Below are 20,043 nucleotides of genomic sequence, written 5' to 3' on the forward strand. Positions count from 1 at the left end.
ACCATGCATGTGCAGGTGCCCAAGGAGGCCAGAAGAAGGCACTGGAGTCCTTGGAACTTTAGGTGGTTGTGAGCCACCCAGTGTGGATATTGGGAACTGAACTCCAGCCCACTGCAAGAGCAGAAGTTCTCTTAACCAATGGGCCATCTTTTCAGCCATTTTCTCATCCCTCCTCTCACCTCCTCCTCTTTCCACTATTCATCTACCTATCCATCCATCTACATATCCATCCATCTACATATCCATCCATCTACATATCCATCCATTTACATATCCATCCATCCTCCTATCCATCCATCTACCTATCCATCCATCTACCTATCCATCCATTTACCTATCCATCCATCTACATATCCATCCATTTACATATCCATCCATCCTCCTATCCATCCATCCTCCTATCCATTCATCTACCTATCCATCCATCCTCCTATCCATCCATCTACCTATCCATCCATCTACCTATCCATCCATCCTCCTATCCATCCATCTACCTATCCATCCATCTACCTATCCATCCATCTACCTATCCATCCATCCATCCATCCATCCATCCATCCATCCATCCATCCACCCACCCACCCATCTATCCACATGTCTATCCATCCACCACTCCCTGTCCACCCACCTATGCACCCATCCTTTATTAAGCACCTACTGTGTTCCCCATGCAAAGCTCCGTGAACCTTCATCATGTACCAGCTTCCCACCTGTTCCCCATGCTGATTCACTTTACACTCTGGGAGGAGCCTGGGCAGCAGTCAGACCCCAGCTCTTCTCCCTTCCTGTGATGTGGTTCTTTTGTCTCCTCCTGAGGAGGGAGTGCTGGGAAAGTGGACAGTTACTCACCTGCATGGTCTGTCTGAGCCAGTGATGGTTTCCTGTAAATTAGGGCTCCTGTGGTCCTTTTTCCCGTGAGGCCTTACAGGACCATGAATATGGAGTTCTAGGACTGAGGCTCCTACGTAACCATATTTCGAGTTTCTTCGACTCCATTTCTTGATTCCTGTGTACTTGGTTCCCTGGCTACAGAGTGCATGGGACTTCTCTTCTTGAAGGTAAATAAGATTTCAAGGTCACTGGCACTCAGCTTTCCTAGAAGGGCAGAGACAACCAGGACTCCTCGTGATGAGGCCACGGCCTTCTGGTCAGGCAGCAGGGGCCCGTGCTACGCAGCAGGTGCAGGGTTAGGACCACAGGTTACACAGCCGCATTCTCTGCAGAAATTCCTTCAACCCCTGCCCACAGGCCCCTTAGCCTTCAATTCTCACAGTGGTTAAGAAACTGCCTCTACCAGGAAGCCTTCCTGCAGCTGTTCCCAGGCAGGCAGGAAGGTGGGCAGGGAGTTAAGTCCCCAGCCCCCCCCCCTCAGCTCAGCTGTTTCACCTTTCAGCCCAAATGCCAATTCCCAGGAGGTCTCTGCTACCCTGCCCCGCCCTCACCCGCCCCACTCCACCTGCACCCTCTGTTCCACAGCACAGCCTGCCCATTGCTGACCCTTGGTGCCATCTGCCCGCTTGTCACTGCCCCCTTTTCACAGAGGAGGAAGTCACAGCTCCCAGAGGCTCATGGGAGGGCTAAGCCAAGGTGAAGCCCTGGTTCACTGCTAGTCACTAGCTTTATTCATTCCTTTTGGCTTTATTTTGAAATTTTATTTTTATTTTATTGGAATGGCTGTGGGGATGAGAGTGGCCACATCAATAGCAGGTTTCATGTCTGGTGCACGTGTATTTGGTTGCTTGATTTTTTTTTAATCTTTTTTTTTTAGATTAAAAAAATTACGTGTACGGATATTTTGCCTGCGTGTATGTCTACGTACCATATACATGTAAAGCCCACACAGGCCAGAAGAAGGCATTTGAATCTCCTGGAATTGGAGTTACAGATGATTGTGAACTGCCTGCCATGTAGGTGCTGGGAATTGAACCTGGGTCCTTTGAAAGATTAGCTAGTGCTCTTAGTTGCTGGGCCATCTCTCTAGCCCTGGTTTATTGCTTCTTGCTTCTTGCTTGAGACTGCAGAGTCGTCTCACTCTACAGCCCAAGCTGGCCTTGAAATCATGGTCTTTCACCACCTTCTACCTTCTGGGATGATAGGCATGTGTGCCATGCTTAATTTATGTCCGTTTCTTTTCATGTCATTTCTGTTTTGGCAAGGGGCCAAGTGTGTGCTCACACATACCTGCCTGTAGGCGGTCCTAGCTAAGTCAGCCCCACCTCAAATATGGGGGTGTCTTCGAAGGGTGTGCCACAGACCCTCCCGCCTGCCTCCAACTGTCACAGTGATTCACTCAGTCCAGAGGCAGCATCGGGAGCCTTGTGTGCCTGTCCATGACAGAGCCTTCCCTTCTCCCTGCTGCCCAGATGGAAGGGCTGGCCCTGCTGCCCCTGGCCTCACCCTGTCCCCGGATCCCACGAGCCCGCATCGCCAGGCCGCCGGGGCGATGGGCTCACCTGGGCTGCAGGTACTGGTGTCAAGGGTGGTGGAGGGAGGCTGTGTGCCTGGGACAGGTGTCACCTCAGTCTTCACAATAGTCTTGTGAGGCAAGAGTCCTTTTAGGTTGGTCTTGATTTTTAACAGTTCTAAGTGATACTGGGGACTAGCTTGGGCAAACCCATTCCTGGATGGATAATTGCAGGTGTGAAAGGAGCCTTGGAATGTTGACGGCTCCTGCCACACTCATTTGCAGGCCAAACACCTGGAGACTGGCTGTGGTCCTTCCCCAGAGAGTGATTCAGGAATTGGGGTTGGTACTCTCAGATGGGGCTACTCCTGGCTCTGGCAGGGAGTAGCACTCGTAGACCTTTGTGCCACATAGCACATTCTCTGAGCGCCTGTGGGGGATGTGTGAGGGTTCTGACCCATCAGCGGGAAATGGGCTCAACAGGGGAAACTTGTTTGTCTATCCACTTTGCCTGGCCTGACTGATGTGTTGGCTTCCTGCTGCTTCTGGCTTCTGTTTGGATCTGTGACACAACAGTTACTATCTTTGAGTTCTGCACATCAGGTGTCCTCAAACCAAAGACTCGTTCTCCACCATCAGGCTCTCAGGGGACCTGGCTTCCTTTCCTGGATGCTAAGGGTCCGCACATCACTTGGCTCATACATAGCCTTCTTCCATTTGCAAGCCAGCATCCAGCACCTTCAACTTTGACTGTGACCTTCCCTTCTATAACCTCTGCCTCTCCCGCCTGCCTCTGTCACTAATGAAGTGACACCAGTGGGTGACCTTGGACCCACTCAGGTTATCCAGGCTCTCCCTCATTTCGAGGACCTGAACAATCTCAATGATATCTGTAAAGTTCCTCTCTGCCCCATCCACCCTCCCTTGCTGCCCCAAGAGAACGTAGTCACAAATTCTGGAGATTAAGAGGCAAACATCTTTGAGGAGCCATCATTTACTCTATCTATGAATCTATACATCCACCCCATCACTCTATACTCTCATCCATCCATCCATCCATCCATCCATCCCTCCATCCCTCCCTCCATCCCTCCATCCATCCATCCGTCCATCCATCCATCCATCACTCCATCTCTCTATCCAAAACCTACTTAACAACCTGTTTACTAAATCGACTCTTCTTACCCACCCCCTCCTTAATCTCCTGTTATTAATACTGGATCCAACTGTGAGAACCTCTGGCCCGTTGAATGTGCTCAGTGATTGTGGTTAATGAACAAGTGAATGGTATTTTTAAGAGTGTGAAATTTCATAGCATCCCCTTTGTTTACTTACAAGAACATAAAAGGAACAAAAGCGACATGCTCGCCTCCCTGATGGTGGCTTTCCAAACTCCAGGGTTAGGTAAGCATTGTCTTAAGTTTCATTTACATTATTTATTTTTGAGACGGTCTTATTATGTAGCCCAAACTTGCTTCTAATTTTCAGTCCTCTGCCTCAGCCTCCCCAGTGATGAGGTCACTGTGCTCAGTATATATTTTAAGTATTAAAAAAACAAACTAGATAAGGGGATGGGGAGATGGCTTGGGGTAAAGTGCTTGTTGTGCAGACGTGAGGACCCGAGTTCAGATCCCAAGTATTCGAGCAAATGCCAGGTGTAATGATGTGCACCTGGACCCCAGAGCGAGGGCAAAGGCCAGGTGTAATGATGTGCACCTGGACCCCAGAGCGAGGGTAAAGGCCAGGTGTAATGATGTGCACCTGGACCCCAGAATGAGGGTGCAGGTCAGGTGTAATGATGTGCATCTGGACCCCAGAGCGAGGGCAAAGGCCAGGTGTAATGATGTGCACCTGGACCCCAGAGCAAGGGCAAAGGCCAGGTGTAATGATGTGCACCTGGACCCCAGAGCAAGGGTCAAGGCCAGGTGTAATGATGTGCACCTGGACCCTAGATGGAGGGCAAAGGCCAGGTGTAATGATGTGCACCTGGACCCCAGAGTGAGGGTGCAGGTCAGGTGTAATGATGTGCATCTGGACCCCAGAGCGAGGGCAAAGGCCAGGTGTAATGATGTGCACCTGGACCCCAGAGCGAGGGTGCAGGCCAGGTGTAATGATGTGCACGTGGACCCCAGAGTGAGGGTCAAGGCCAGGTGTAATGATGAGCGCCTGGACCCCAGAGGGAGGGTGCAGGCCAGGTGTAATGATGAGCACCTGGACCCCAGAGGGAGGGTGCAGGCCAGGTGTAATGATGAGCACCTGGACCCCAGAGGGAGGGCAAAAGGCCAGGTGTAGTGATGTTCACCTGGACCCCAGAGTGAGGCTGCGGCCTGTGTGAAGCCAGCCAGTCCATCCAAAGTGGGAACTGCAGATTCAGTGAGAAACTCTGTCTCAGAATATAAGGTGGAGAACAGTAGAGGCAGATATCTGGTTGTCCAGCTTTGGCCTGCACAGGTGAACATACCCATGTACACCCAGGTACACCCAGGTACACACACACACACACACACACACACACACACACACACACACACACACGCATGCACATGCAGAATAAAATGACTGCTGAAAACATGTTTTCAAATGTGCTATATACTGACTATTTTTGTTCATGAAAATGATATTAGAGCATATGATCAGTAGGTGCCTTACACTGAACTCTCACCGTGAGCTTAGAACAGGGTGTTCTCTCTTTGTTGAGAATGGCATCCACTGTCCCTCAACAGAAAACCACCTCCCTGAGATGGCATGGCTGTGTCCCCTCCAGGCTAGGCTTTATACACCATCCACAAAGTCACCATGTCAAGGCTCCCACCACCGAGCCTATTCATCTCAGCAGTCATTCACTGAATCATTTATTTATCCAGCGAATTCCAGCGAGGCCACAACCTTTGGGTGTCATGCTCAGTTTGACATGTGTCTGTTCACTTGTGTCTACTGTGGAGGTCCAGGGCTGGCCCCTCAGAGATGCTGGGGAAAATATTCATTCAATGAATGAAATACTCACTGCTTGTTTGTGAAGTTCCACGTGGGCAGGGAGGTGGAGGACCAAATAGGCTAGTCTGGGAGGAAGACATAGAAAGGTTTGGGTCGGGGAGTGGCCAAAGTCAGCAGTTTATCTAGTAGGACTTCCTATAAAGTGAACGGAGCCAAAGCACAGAACCTTATAAACGGCAACGTCACAGTGTTGACCTTGGGAGGAGCCTTGAAGTCCCATCTGAGCAAGGTGGCTTTGGCAGGGTCCCTTTCTCACTGCCCAATAGAAATATATTTTGTTTGCTACACAGAATTGCAAATCAAGTTCCATTTCCCATATGGTGATTCACAAATATTTATACTATAATTATTTATTCTGTCTGTGTGTGTGTGTGTGTGTGTGTGTGTGTGTGAGAGAGAGAGAGAGAGAGAGAGAGAGAGAGAGAGAGAGAGAGAGAACAATTTGCATGAGCTGGTTCTTTTCTCCTACCCTGTGAGACCTAGAGATGGAACCCAGGTTGTCAGGTTTGGTGGCAAGTGTCTTTTGTGGCTGAACCATCTCACCGGCCACAGCCACGTGGCACCTTGGTTCCTGGCATTGGCATTCACCCATCATGGTTAGTGAGCAGTAACTGAGCCAGCATGCCATAGCATCTGCTGACTCTTGGCTGCAGTTGGTGAGAGGACCATCAGTGCATCGAAACCAGGGAAACACAAGCTGTTTCTGGAGGACAGTGTGAGCCAGTGTGTCTGGAGGACAGTGTGAGCCAGTGTGTCTGGAGGACAGGGTGAACCAGTGTGTCTGGAGGACAGTGTGAGCCAGTGTGTCTGAAGGACAGGCAGCTGGTGCCCTCTAGTAGAGAGCACCTTTGTTTCACAGTGGGGGACGACATATGCTGTGTATCTGTTGGCTGTGGCTTGGTTTCCCCCAAAGCAGGATGGACTTCAGCCATCCTAGCCATTATCTCATTAGATCATTCAGCTCTCTGTGGACCCCTGATGTGCTGAGTAATTTTGACCTCTTTGGAGATCAGTAATGCCTCATACTGAATGCCACCAAGAAAGCAGTGTTTACCATGAAAAAAAATTACAAGCTCTTTCCACCTGCAACCCACATGGACAGTCACCAAGCATGGTTTAGTGCACATCCTGTAGGATGCTATGCTTGTGGATACACATCAACATAGATGTATAATGTATATGTGATGGCTCATGTTGTCAGCTTGACAGGATCTGGAATTACTAGGAGACAGAACCCCAACACAACTGTGCAGAATTGTTTGCATTATATTCCTCTGAGCATGCCTGTGAATGCCTGTGAGGGGCTGTCTTGATTAGCATTGAAGACCTACCCTGAAGGAGGGGGCACCATTTCCTGGACAACATCTAAAAGAGTAAGCTGTCTTGGGTACACACACCTTTAATCTCAACACTCAGGAGGCCGAGGCAGGCAGATCTCTCTGAGTTCAAGGCCAGTCTGGTCTTGGTCTCTAGAGAGAGTTCCGGGTCAGTCAATGTTACTTAGTGATACCCCATTTCAAAACAAACAAACAAATAAGTAAAAAAGCTGCCTCAAGCTGAGCACCAGTATCCCTCCCTCTGGCTTCCTGGCTGCAGGTACAGTGTGCCCAAGCTCCTCCACTTTGGGTTCCCCACCATGATGGGCTACATTCTCCAACTGTGTGCCATCCTTAAGGCGCGTTTGTCGGAGGTCTTATCCAATAACAGGAGAGGAACTAAGACAATATACACGATCCTTTCACGTTCTAACTGCATGTATCTGTGCACACATGTGCATTATTCACTGGCGCATGGTACAGGCTATCAGTGAATGACCTTTCCCACTTTACAACAACTACTGGGGACAGGTTGATGTTGCCTCTCCACAGCTGCCTGGCATTTCCTTTTGTTCCTTTTGGCCTCCTCTGAGTGGAATTTGGGGCCCTTTTCCTGGTTCTTGTTTTGGAGGGATGCTGTGGTAAAGTGTGCTGGAATGTTCTCAGACATGAATCCCTGGATATTTATCCCGATGACAAGCTCTCAGAACAGGAGTCACTGATCCTAAGACTTTGAGAACATTGAAACACATCCCCAGGGGGTTCCAGGAAAGCTGTGCCCCTTACAGTCTCAGGAAGGTCATGATCATAAGTCCTTATGTTCTTGTTTTTAACTTTTCCATTTATTGATTGATTGATTGATTGATTGGTTTTTTTGAGACAGGGTTTCTCTGTGTAGTTTTGATGCCTGTCCTGGATCTTGCTCTGTAGACCAGGCTGGCCTTGAACTCACAGAGATCCACCTGGCTCTGCCTCCCTAGTGCTGGGATTAAAGGCGTGTGCCACCGCCGCCCAGCTAACTTTTATTTTATTGTCAGGTGTATGCACTGCTGTGTGCCACAGCACATGTGGGGTTAGGAGGACACCTCTGTGGAGCTGGTTCTGTCTTTCTACGTCTATGTGGGTCCTGGAAATTGAGCTCAAGCCACCAGGCTTACACAGCAAGCTTATCTACCCTCTGTGCCATCTCGTTGGCCCGTCTCTTGGTATTCTTAAAAAAAAAAAAAAAAAGAAAAAAAAAAGGCAGTGTCTTGAGCCGGGCATGGTGGCACACGCCTTTAATCCCAGCACTCCAGAGGCACAGCACTCGGAGTTCGAGGTCAGCCTGGTTTACAAAGAGAGTTCCAGGACAGCCAGGACTATACAGAGAAAACGTCTAAAAAAACCAAAAACCAAACAACAACAACAACAACAACACACACACACACACACACACACACACACACACACACACACACACATACAAAACAACCCACGGGGTCTCAGTGTGTAGTTATGTCTATCCTGGAACTCACTATATAGACCAGGTTAGCCTTGAACTCACAGAGATTTATTTGCCTGCCTCTACCTCTAGAATGCTGGGGTTAAAGGCATGTGCTACCATGCCTGGCTCATTACTGACAGTGTATTATTGTACTCTTTAGTTTTTGCTAATTGGATCAAAATAAACTTCTTGTAATGAGTGTGAATGTGTGTGTGTGTGTGTGTGTGTGTGTGTGTGTGTGTGTGTGTGTGTGTGTGTTTGTGTACCTGTCTATCTGTCCTAAAACTCATAATGTAGGTGAGGACAACCTCGAACTCTAATCCTCCTGCCTCAGAGTGCTGGGGTTAGCAGTGTGTATACCACCACCCGTTTATGTTGTGTTTGCGGTCCAACAGGGCACTGCGGACCTTCTGCCAACTGAGCTGCATCCCCAGCCCCATAATTTGCCTTTGAAAGATCACTGCTGACAGGTCGAACAGCTTTTCCCACGCTCAGTGTCTGGCAGGGTTTCCAAGCTGGAGCCAAGAGGCAGGAAGACCCATTTTGATCCCAGGTCGACTATCAGATTCCCTCCGTCAATAATAGCTAGGTAACTTGGCTGATGACACCTAGGTAGATCATGAGCTAAATCACCCTTAACATCCTCAACTCATACTTCAGTCATGTGCAGTTCAAGTCTCTGCCACTGAGGTCAGGGTCAACTGATCTTCAGATATCAAGTGTTCTCTGTCTGCAGATGCAAGATCTGAATGAATCACCGGTACACTATTCAAATGACAAGGCCAACCTGCATCTCACATGCCAGCTGTGGGCCTCTAAGGGGCATTACTCAACCTCTCTGAGACTAATTTTCTTTGGGCCTAAATGGCTGTGGCCAGCAGCGCCTACATGGGCTCATTGTGAGGGCAAAATGGAGTCTATGCTTGGCCCAGTGCCTGATATATATGGCACGAACAGTTTCCCTCAGCTATCAGTGGTCAAAGGGAGCATGCTTAGAGGCTGTTCCCACAGGAAAGGCACATCCAGGCGCCCTGGTTTCCTGCAGTGGTAGATAGTTTGACTTAGAGTTCTGAATCCACATCCTCCTTGCGAAAGCCCCCTCATTCCTGTCATTTTGGTACTCAAGTTGGTGCCATTCTGAGAGTGGTTGATGTCCACGTGAACATCCTTGGGGATCTCCACTGTGGCCCACAGAGCTGGGCAGAAGCACCAAGTCATGTAGCCTGGTCCCTGGGGTGCTGGTACTCGGCTGTCAGCCACTGCCCCGGGATTCTCATCCTGCCTGTAGTGTGGACCCTGCTCACATCCTCTTCTGCGAGGCATCCCTAACACTGCCAATTCCTCAGCAGATGCTCAAGGAGGGTGAGAATGTCTCTGTCTTGGCTCATGCTTGTGCCAGGGATGAGGGTTCCCTTGTCTGTTTGTCCTTCTGAAGGGTGAAATATTTCACCAGCTCTGATTTGCATCTTCCTGAGCATTGTGAGTTCTGGATCCTTCCATAATGAGCACCGACACTTCATCTCCAAAGTGAGTAGAATATGTCAGCTTTCCTAGCCTATTGGTATTTTATTATTGATTTCTGAGAGCTCGTTACATAATTAGATAAAACGCTATCGTTTGGTTTGTCATTACGTCTATTTATTTACTTAGTGTGTGGGGGCAGTATATGCATGTGTAGGCATGCCACTTCTGCATCTGGGTGTGGAGCTAGAGTTTCACTTGAGGGATCCTCTGTTTTGTTTTCTTTGTTTTTGAGACAGGGTTTCACTGACTAGGTTTCACTGTGTAGCTCTGGCTGTCCTGGAACTCTGTAGCCCAGGCTGGCCTCAAACTCACAGAGATCCGCCTGCCTCTTGCCTCCCGAGTGCTGGGATTAAAGGCCTGCGCCACCACTGTCCAGCTTCCACTTTTTTTTTTTTTGACCCAGGCTCTCTCACTAGATTAAGCTTGCTGTTTTAGCTGGACTGGCTGGCTAAGGAGTCTCCAGGATCCTCCCATCTCCAACCTTCTCCCAGCAGCAGGATTATAGGCATATATTACTGCACTTGTTTTTTGGTAGATGCTGGGGATCCAAACTCAGGTTTCCAAGTTGCATTTTACCACTGAGCCATCTCCTAACCCTGACAGTCTGGCTCTTAAGCCCTTGAATATCCAAGAGAAATGGTGAAGGATGAGAAATGTAAAGTGAGGGCCCTTACGGCAAGGCGAGGGTTATAAGCCAGTCCGGGGTAAGCAGCCAGGCGCTTTTCCCACGGTGATACTGATTTCTGACTGCTTTGAAGAGCAGGTGTTGGGGAGGCAAGGATGGGCCCTGTGAGACCTCAGAGCCACAAAAAGCATCTGCTAAATGTTGGTCATCTATGTGCATGCCACTGTCTGGAGAGAAAACCCTACAAATCATGGAGTTTCTTTTCTTGCTTTTTTTTCTTTTTTTTCTTTTAAGTTTTTGTGTGTGTGTGATGTTTGCATGTGCATGTATTTCCTATACATGTGTGTAGGAGTAATTGCACGTGTGCTCATGTGTCTAGGCCAGAGGTTCATGTCAGGTGTCTTCCTCTATTGGGCTCTACCAGGAGCTAACTGACTGACTAGCCTGGAATCTGTCTTTCTATGCGCCCTGACGCGATGCTAGGGTTCCAGATGTGCACACCATGCCTGGCTGTTACCTGGGTTCTGGGGACCCAAACTCAGATCCTCATACTTGTACGGCAAGCACTCTACCCTGGGAACCATCTCCAGTTCCTCTCAGAGATTTTAACAGCTCTCCTTAACCTCCTTCCCCAACGTCTGCAGCCCTGCAGCCATGCCCCCTAGGGCTCCCTGGGTTGGTGGGGCCATCAAGGTGATACAGCACAGCATAGGGAAGACTATGGGTTTTGGGACCTGCTTAATGTGGTTAATGATACATCTTCTTTCTCCTGGTGAGTCCAAAATATTTTAGCATGTAACCAATATAAAATTTCAATGGGCAGACATTTTACACTTCAAATGTGGAATCGTCCAAATCTGGTGCCTAGTTTTCGATCATAGCAACATCCCTTGTGATGCTGACTTCTCCTGTGGAGGTCTCCATGTGCACTGAGAGCACACAGAGTCACAGCTGGGCAGTGACTTCCTGCTCCCACAGTGTCCTAAACACACCTCGATGCCATGGTAGCTCCTTGGCATCCTTGTGACAAGGCCCCCAACAAGAGCGACGCAAGAAAAGGAGGCTTCATCTGGCCCATGGTTTGAGGGAAGAGAGACGCAGGCAGACAGAGATGAATGTTGGGTGTGTATGTGTGTGTGTACATGTGCGTGCGTGCACAGGCTAGGCAAGCATTCTACTCCGGAGCTACAGCCTCAGCACAGTGAGTACTATTACAATGCGAAGACTGAGTGCAAAGACTGAGTCAGTCACCTTTTGTTCTTACTGTTTTGTCTTGAGAGGAAAGCTGCTGCCTTAGATGTTTTTTTTTTTTTTTTTTTTTTTTTTTGGTTTTTCGAGACAGGGTTTCTCTGTGTAGCTTTGCGCCTTTCCTGGATCTCGCTCTGTAGACCAGGCTGGCCTCTAACTCACAGAGATCCGCCTGCCTCTGCCTCCCGAGTGCTGGGATTAAAGGCGTGCGCCACCACCGCCTGGCGCCTTAGATGGTTTTGAAGAGCCCAGCAGATGATGCACGAACGTTCACCGCTTTTGTAACCTCTCATTCTCTCCTGCCGTCTCCCTCTCCACACAGACCCTGCCTCACAGATGGCAGTGTGGCCATCTTCCCCTGTGCTCTGTGCAATAAGGTTCAGGTTGTGTACTGTGCGTTGTGCAATAAGGATGTGCCTCCAAAGGTATGCCATTCACACCGTGGTCCTCGGCTGAGTTATGACCGTGCGCAAGGCATGGAGAATCCACGTCTGTGTACCTGTCTGTGGAAGGGTATGCACCCAAGGTTCCCTGCCACGGCCATGTTGTGCACATGGCCATGTCCTGAGGTCACTGGTCAACCTCTGCTCTCAGAGGCCTGATTCCTGCCCTACTTTGAATTTGAGTCACTCGTTAGGGTTGGAAATGGAAATATTCGAAGTGTGTACACTTCGGATGGCATGTGTGTGGCATCTGGGAATGTGTCTGAGTGGGAAAATGTGGGCTCCTGCCCCTCTTGGCAGAGTTATTTGGTTGCTCAGCAGAACACTGTGTTAGTCAGCTATTGGTTGCATAACAAACGGCCCTGAACTCAGCATCAATCATTTATAAAATCAACAACCATTTGTTCTTGTCCAAGCGTCTGAGTCTGTCTGAGGGCAGCTAGTCTAGCCTAGGCTCAACAGGGCTTGCCCCAAAGCCAAAGGCGTGGACATACCATCCAGCCATTCCTCCATGGCCATCTCTGGCCATCACCATTTGCTCGTCTTTCTCTTCGTCCTCTGCCTTTTCTCTCCCTCTGATTCCCTGCTCAGCAAAACAAACCTCGGCGCTGGCGAACCTAGCAGTGATGGCCTACAGTACTCCCAGCACGCCCCATTAGGACCTGTCTCAATCCATTTATCATTGCATAACAGTAATTATGAGACAAGAGGAAGCTCCCAAACAGACCAGCAGCCCTGTGGCTGGTGTGACAGAGACAGAGATTTCAGCAGACAGGGCCAAGTGTAGGCTGGTGGCATTCCCTCTCCATCCAGGTGCTGTATGGGGCCAATGAAAGAGAAGCCACACCCAGCAGGAAAGGCACACAGGGGACTTGCCTAGTACTTGAGAAAATAGTCTATGGGGTCAGAATGCCTGGGCTACACTGTTTGGCAGGAAACCTCGGACAAACTATCTTCTTGTTCTGCACCTCTGTGTTCTCATCTGCAGAACGGGGTAATAACAATGGGAAGTAGTGAGGACTGAATGAATTGGTCCATGGGAATGGGGAGTATCCCCCACCCACAGTGATATGATGTTGTTTCCTAGGCAACATTTCACACATTCTGGTTGCCACAACAGGGGGATGTTTGATGTCCAGTTGAACAGAGGCCAGAAGTGCTTCTAAACATACCTAATGCAAGGTTTGGCCCTCACTACAAACAGGTGACCCACTAGGGTCAGGTGGGGGGACTACACTGTGGAGTTCAGAGCAGAGCCATGCACAGGCCAACACCAGTTCCCGGGGGATCTGTGTTAGGGTCAACGGTCACTCTAGCTGTATCACCTCTGTTTCTGACAAGAGCCTATTCCCATGTCAATGTCCTCTGACATTATCTGGCACAGATAATGGCGCTGCTGCTGCTGTGACTCCAGTCAGTGCTGGTGAAGCATGAGGACTCTTGTTCTCTGGTGCCAGGCTTAACCACCTGTCCTGCTGCAGCCTTAGCGGCTGCTGGCAAGGGGCCCCGGCCACGCCTCCTCTACCTGCTCACCGGGTTGTGCCACATTCTTGGTCTCCGAGTCATGTTGACCTTGGCCTCTGAGGAGTTTCTCCCTTCCCTTGTGTGGGCTCTTAGCCATTTGTGTTCCTGCAGCTCTCCCCTGCTCTGCAGCTAAGGCCCTTGCCGCTGTTGCCTGGTAAGATTGCAGGGCCCAAACCTCTCTTCACCTTGCCATTTAAAGTTGCAGAAACCAGACTGCGGAGGGAAAGACATGTCCACTGTCACACCGAATAGGCGAGGGTGGACCTCCACCAAAGACTTCCAGGGCCACTGGAGAAAAAGAAAGTGCCACAAGGAACTCAGAGAGGACAGCTTTGCTGTGGGACAGTCAATGCATTCAGATCCCCTCATCTATACCCAGGGCCCCTAAACCATCTAGTGCAGCTATTAAGAGCCAGGAAGATGGCTCAGGAGATAAAGTTCTTGCCACAGAAGGAGATCCTGAGTTCATTCCTCAGCACCCAGGCCCATGGACCCGCATCTGTGATGTGGAGCCCTTCGGAGACAGAGCCAGGTGCAGCCCTGGAGCTCAGTGACCAACCAACCTAGCTGGATCAGTGAGCTTCAGGCTCAGTGAATGACCCTGTCTCAAACAATAAGGTGGACGCCAGGTGAGGTGATGCTGATCTTTAATCCCAGAATTCGAGAGGCAGAGACAGGCAGATCTCAGTTTGGATACACAGAGAAACCCTGTCTCCAAAAAACCCAAATAATAATAACAATAATGATGAGGTGGAAACTGACTGAGGCAGAAGTCCACACCACACATCCACACACAAACATACATATACATACACTGCACACAGACCACACACCAAGAGCTTTGGAGCCTGAAACCTGGTATCAGGGTCTGGCTCTGTCCCTTGATTATTGGATAAGTCTGTGTGGGTCCCCTCAACTCTCTGGAGCTGTTTCCTTGTCTGTAAATTGGGGGGAACTGTGTCCATCAACTTGAAATTTGGCTGGATCTGATGTTAGGCATGTGCGCATGCTCAGGGATGTTTAAAATGGGAACGGGAGCTGGAGGTAGACATGCTTTGCATGCCTGTGCACACAAGACACTAGCAACAAACCAAGGACTGTTGTGAGGACCTGAGAAAATTCCATGATTGTGCTAAACTTGCCTCTTCTTGCTAATGACGCGATGTGATCTCGGGAGCCGCATGTGTGCAGCTTCTTCCCATACTCTCGCTTGTCCTCTCTGGCCTCCGAAGAAAATTCACCGTGAGGGGTGACTGCTCCCCTCTCGCTGCTTAGCTAGCCAAGGGTGACATGGCGGATGGCCCTTGTTGGGGCTTAGTTTTTCCCGTTTTCAAAGTGTCAGGAAAACACACAGATGTGGGTAATTTCCAAATGCTTCTTAGAGGCAGCTAAGAGCAGAGTGTGTGCCGGCATGGGGTACAAACAGACTCCTAGGAGGCATTGGCTCTGGCCTTCTGGAAAAGCATAAACAGAGCACAGCAGCCAATTTTATCATTAACCAGGAACTGATCTCCAATTAGGATGCTTCTGCTGGGAGAAAATGGCCAGCCCTCCCCTCTTCCTCCAGGCCCTGACACACTCACACTCTGCCACACTTGAGCGTGTTTGGGGGTGGAACTGCTGACAGCTCCATATGGAGCTCAGTGATAGGGGGAGGCACAGCCAGGTCCTGGGCTGAGGTACAGGAAGGACAAGTGGTGTAAAAAGGGTGTGGAGGTCTTCATGCATGAACGATTGAAATTCCAAGTTGGTAGAACTGGAAGGATGGTTCCCTTAGTGCTGATCTAGCCTGCCCGGGGCCCTGGGTTTGACCCTCAGTACCACAGAAGACTGGATGTGGTAGTATACACCTGTAACCCCAACACTCCAGAAGCTCAGGGTCATTCTCTGCTATGCTATGTAGTGAGTTTGAATCCAACCTGGGCTACGTGAGATCCTGTCTCTAAATAAAAATAAATACATAGAAAAAAGGAAGGCATCAGTAGAACATGAAGTCAGGAATGGAAACTTCTGTGCACACTCCCCTCCCTGGGTGGTTACACGGTCTGCACTCACGGAGCTGGCCTTGGGTCCTGGATCACACCTCCGTAATTAGGAAGATACTAATGTGGGGAGCCCAGATGTGGGGAGGGGGAGCTGCAGCTCCAGGGATCCCACAAGAGAGGAGGCCAAACAGGCCATGAGAGCAGTCAACACACAGAGAGAAAATCGACGGTCCATTTTGAAGGACACTTTGGCAAGAAGTACCATCATCTCACAACTTCAAGAGCAATCCTGCTTCTTGAAGTCTCTCCTACGGTTACCTCTGCACAAAGGTGCGTGTACTGCAGCAATTATCACACTGGCAAATGCAAACTACAGCCATCACAGGGTAGCTGATCCCCTCCCTAGAGGGGGTCTGTGAAATAAACCACACTCAGCAGTCACTCTTCCTCCGGGGTCTCTTTAGCAGAGCTAAACACCTCTGTGGCGGAGACTCCCGTGTGGCTGGTAAGAAAGTTGAGCTCTAGGACTTGGCTGAGGGGTGAAACTGGGCCACACTGTGTGAAGAATAGGGCTTCTGGCCCAGGCTAAAGTTCCCCGAACTTTGGTGTTGGGATCTGCAGGGGTGATGTGGAGTAAGGCCAGTGGTGAAATCCTCTGCTTTTCTTACTTCTGTAGGAATGCTTGCGATGACCGCAAGCTGGCTCACGATGAGAAATAAGTCTCTAGGTATTTTCACCTAAAACTTGTGATCCTCCTGCCTCAGCCTCCTGAGGACTGGCATGATAGGTGTGTATCACCAGCTCAGAAAGATCTTGAGAGGCAGCTATCACCAGCTCTGGGTCCTGAGCTTGGCAATGATGGAGGCTTGCTGGAGATGCAGCTCACATGCATTACGCTGTGCAGGTCAATGGGGTCTCATGTGTTCAGAGTAGTGCAACAATCCTCATAAGCCTCTGTAGAGCATTTTATCACCCCAAATAGAAACACTGCCTTCCTCTGCAGACACTTACAGTGGTGTGACAGGCATAGCCATGTGCCATAACGTCCACTTGAAAATGTCAGAGCTTCTGAGCACCTGACATTAAGACTTGCCCTCTCTAGGCTGCCATTTTAGGTGGTCTCTACCACAAGATGGCAGGGCTCACACAATAGAAGTGTGCTGCCTCTGTAGCAGGGTGGCCGGCGCCTGGAGGAGGAGATGGATTTGCAATGACATTGGGGAATGGAAGATGAGCTGAAGTAGTGTGAACTCCATGACTTCAATGCCATGCGCTTAGTGGGAAACAGCTAGGCAAGAGGCCAGCCCATCTTACCAGGTTGACGTTTCTAATGTGCTTGTTCACTTGGGTGGTGGCTGGGTTTGGGTTTTGCTATGTCCCCATACAGTTACAGGTATGGAAGTTTCTGAATGCATGTCCCTTTCCCAGAATGCATCTTAATCTAAAAGTAATATTGAGATCGTTGTCTTTGTTAATGCTCACCCAACATGTGCCTAGTCTGTTTATTTTCTCACTGCTCCCCTTGTGTGTGTGTGTGTGTGTGTGTGTGTGTGTGTGTGTGTGTGTGTTCTGTGCTAGGGACTGAACCTAGAGCCTTGTACATGTCGGGCAAGCACTCTACAACTGATCTATCTCTCTAGCCAACATTCCTTCTGCTTTTAACCTTTGCCATTTTGTATTACATGCCTTTTTTTTTATTTCAATTTGTGTGTGGATGTGTGTTCGCACATGTGTTCATGAGGAGGCCAGAGATTGACACACTGGGTATCTGCCTTGATTGCTCTCTGCCTTATACAAGGAGAGGGATCTCTCACTTGAACCCAGAATTTGCTAATTTGGCAATTCTCGTTAGCCAGCTTTCTTGCCCCTGGGAATCCACTGTCTCTGCCTTCTGAGTGCCGGGGTTACAGGCCCAGCACTGATGTGGGTGCTAGGGATTTGAGTTCCAGTCCTTGTGCTGTGTGGCCAGCATTCTTCTGTCTTTGCAAAGCAGTATCTTCATGATTTTTTTTTTTAAATTGAGCATTTAGGGTTTGTTGTTCTAGTTTGGACAGTTCAAAGCTTGAAGGAGCTTATTGTCTTCATTAGAGGGACCGGATCTTGCCTGGTATCAATACTAAGCTCAAACAGCTATAGAATTTTCTAGATATACTCACTTCCCATTTGAGGAACCTGGAGGTATTGTCACAGATAGGGCCAGATAAAGGCTTAGCAGCTTGTGGGTGTCAGGGTTGGTGTGTTTGGAGCACTGTTAGCACCAAGGTCTCTGAAGCCTCTGGCTCTGATGGAAGCAGAGACACATCATCCCAAGCTCATTGGTCGTCCTCAGCTGTCAGTTACTGGGACCAGGAGCCCGACTCTGTCTTGTTTTGGAGTTATCAAGCTGCACAAAGGAGAAATTCATTCTATGTTGTGTGGAAGGACAAGGAGGGTCGAGGGAGGGATGCAAAGTCCCCAAGGACAAACTGCACAGTCGCTGTCATGAGAGTCTGGGACAGGGATCCTGGCCCCCATCTCTCATGGCTGCAGAGGCCGGTCTCCTGGGTGATTCTAGATTTTATCAAGTTGACAGCTGAAACTGACCATCCTCCGAAACAAGGACTGTCGGCCCTGCTGAGGGAGCATGCGGGCCTTTAGCTGTCCATGGCATTAGCGGCATTGCTTGTGACCAAGGATTCTGAAAAGGCCAAGGGTCCTGGTCAGTTTGCTGAGAGCCATTTTCTGATATCTGGAGAGGCACTAACTTCAGGACAGACCTAGGCCTGGCACAGCAAGAGCGGAGCCTGACCTGATACCCCCTTTTCCCTTGTACAGCCCCGGCCCCCCTACAGGCCCCACACATCTGCAACAGCGGCCTCTGAGGCTACGCCCTGCTGACTGCTCCCACTCACGGCTGTCCTGGGCAGATAGCTTGTCCATGGATGGCTTCTGGATGGAGGTGGAACGGATGCAACAGAGGGGCGGGGCAAAGGAGGAGGGCAGCGGTGGAAGCGGAAGCCAGCTCCTAGAAGGTGAGCAACCCTGGCTGGGCCTGCAGGATGGATGCTAGGGCTTTATTCCAGGGGAGGATTTGTCAGGGCCCACACACAAGCGAGAGCGTGGAGGACTTGCTGGGACTGCTGCAGACGTCTGTCCATTGCTTCCCTGCCATGTGTTTTCCATGCCATTGTCAAGGGATCCTCCAGCAAGGTCAATTAATTTGTCCCCCTTTGATGAAATAATTCAGGAGACATCTATTGAGTGTCTCTTGTCTGCCAGGTAGTGGATGTTTTGTTTTTTGAGACAGGGTTTCTCTGTGTAACCCTGGCTGTCCTGGAACTTGCTTTTTGTTTTGTTTTGTTTTTGGTTTTTCGAGACAGGGTTTCTCTGTGTACCTTTGGAGTCTGTCCTGGAACTTGCTTTGTAGACCAGGCTGGCCTCGAACACACAGAGATCCGCCTGCCTCTGCCTCGAGTGCTGGGATTAAAGGCATGCACCACTGCCCAGCCTGGAATTTGCTCTTTAGATCAGGCTGGCCTCAAACTCACAGAGATCCGCCTGCCTCTGCCTCCTGAGTGCTGGGATTAAAGGCATGTGCCATTACACTCAGCTGCCAGGCTGTGTTTAGACACTGGGGTACAATGAAGAACACTGAACAGTCTAGGAGGACCTGACATTCTAGCGGATTCTACACACTCTGCACGGTATTCAACTCCCCCCGTCTCTCAGGGTAGCAGCAGACATGTGTCCCTGTAATCACATCATAGGCCCCTAAACACTGTAGCATAGAGCAGCACCAAGCCACTGCTAACATGTCTCACAGTTCAGGGGGTGACAGGGCTCACCCCGGAGGTTTGCTTAGGGTCTCTCCTTCAGTGACAAACCCAAGGTCACCTGGGTCAGCGTCATCTCAAAGGGCTTCTTACCCCTGTGTCTGGCAGTGTGTGTGACCTCCTGTACCTATGGTCTGGGTCCAGACTCCTCCAAGTGGCCTCTGTGTGTGGTCCAGGCCTCCTTACAACATGGCATCTGGGCGTGATGAGTAAGGGCCTGGGAAAGAGCCAGGGTGGCTATTCCTGGTCAGCCTCAGGAGACAGCCATGGTCACTTAGTGCTTCCTATTACCCCATAAGCACCCACATTCCAGGGGAGGACACTCATGCACCTCCTCTTGGTGGGATGACACTTTCCCTAGCCCACAAGCCTTTCCAGAACTGGCTGGGGCCCGTCTCTGCCTCATCCTCTAGTCCACCACTCTGCCACACTCTCTTCTCTCTAGGCTTCCTTGTTGCTTCTGCCCATGAAAGCACAGCCCTGCCTTTGTCCACACTGCCTCTCTTTCTAGAACACTCTTTGTCCAGCTTCCTTGTAGGATCTGTGCTCGGTCAGTTGCTGGGCTCAGAAGTGCTTGCTAACTCCCCTCTGTACCACAGCACTCTAACAACCCCAGGCTCTGGCCCAGTCTTGTTCATTGCTGTAGCAAGCCTCATGCCTTGACATGACCGTAACATTTGCTCAT

At 49.9% G+C, this 20,043-nt stretch overlaps 1 protein-coding gene across 1 annotated transcript in view; it reads left to right on the forward strand.

Moving 5' to 3' along the window:
* The first annotated feature begins 2,330 nt into the window (after positions 1–2,330).
* Positions 2,331–20,043, forward strand: part of Arhgap40 (Rho GTPase activating protein 40) — a 40,278-nt gene continuing 22,565 nt past the window's right edge. Inside the window, exons 1-2 of the mRNA XM_052725809.1 lie at positions 2,331–2,464; positions 18,361–18,557. Coding sequence (XP_052581769.1) covers positions 2,331–2,464; positions 18,361–18,557 — 331 coding nt within the window. The remainder of the gene's footprint in view (positions 2,465–18,360; positions 18,558–20,043) is intronic.

Source organism: Peromyscus californicus, unplaced genomic scaffold (assembly GCF_007827085.1).
Source record: "Peromyscus californicus insignis strain IS unplaced genomic scaffold, ASM782708v3 Scaffold_7__1_contigs__length_154581171, whole genome shotgun sequence".
Lineage (NCBI taxonomy): Eukaryota > Metazoa > Chordata > Mammalia > Rodentia > Cricetidae > Peromyscus > Peromyscus californicus.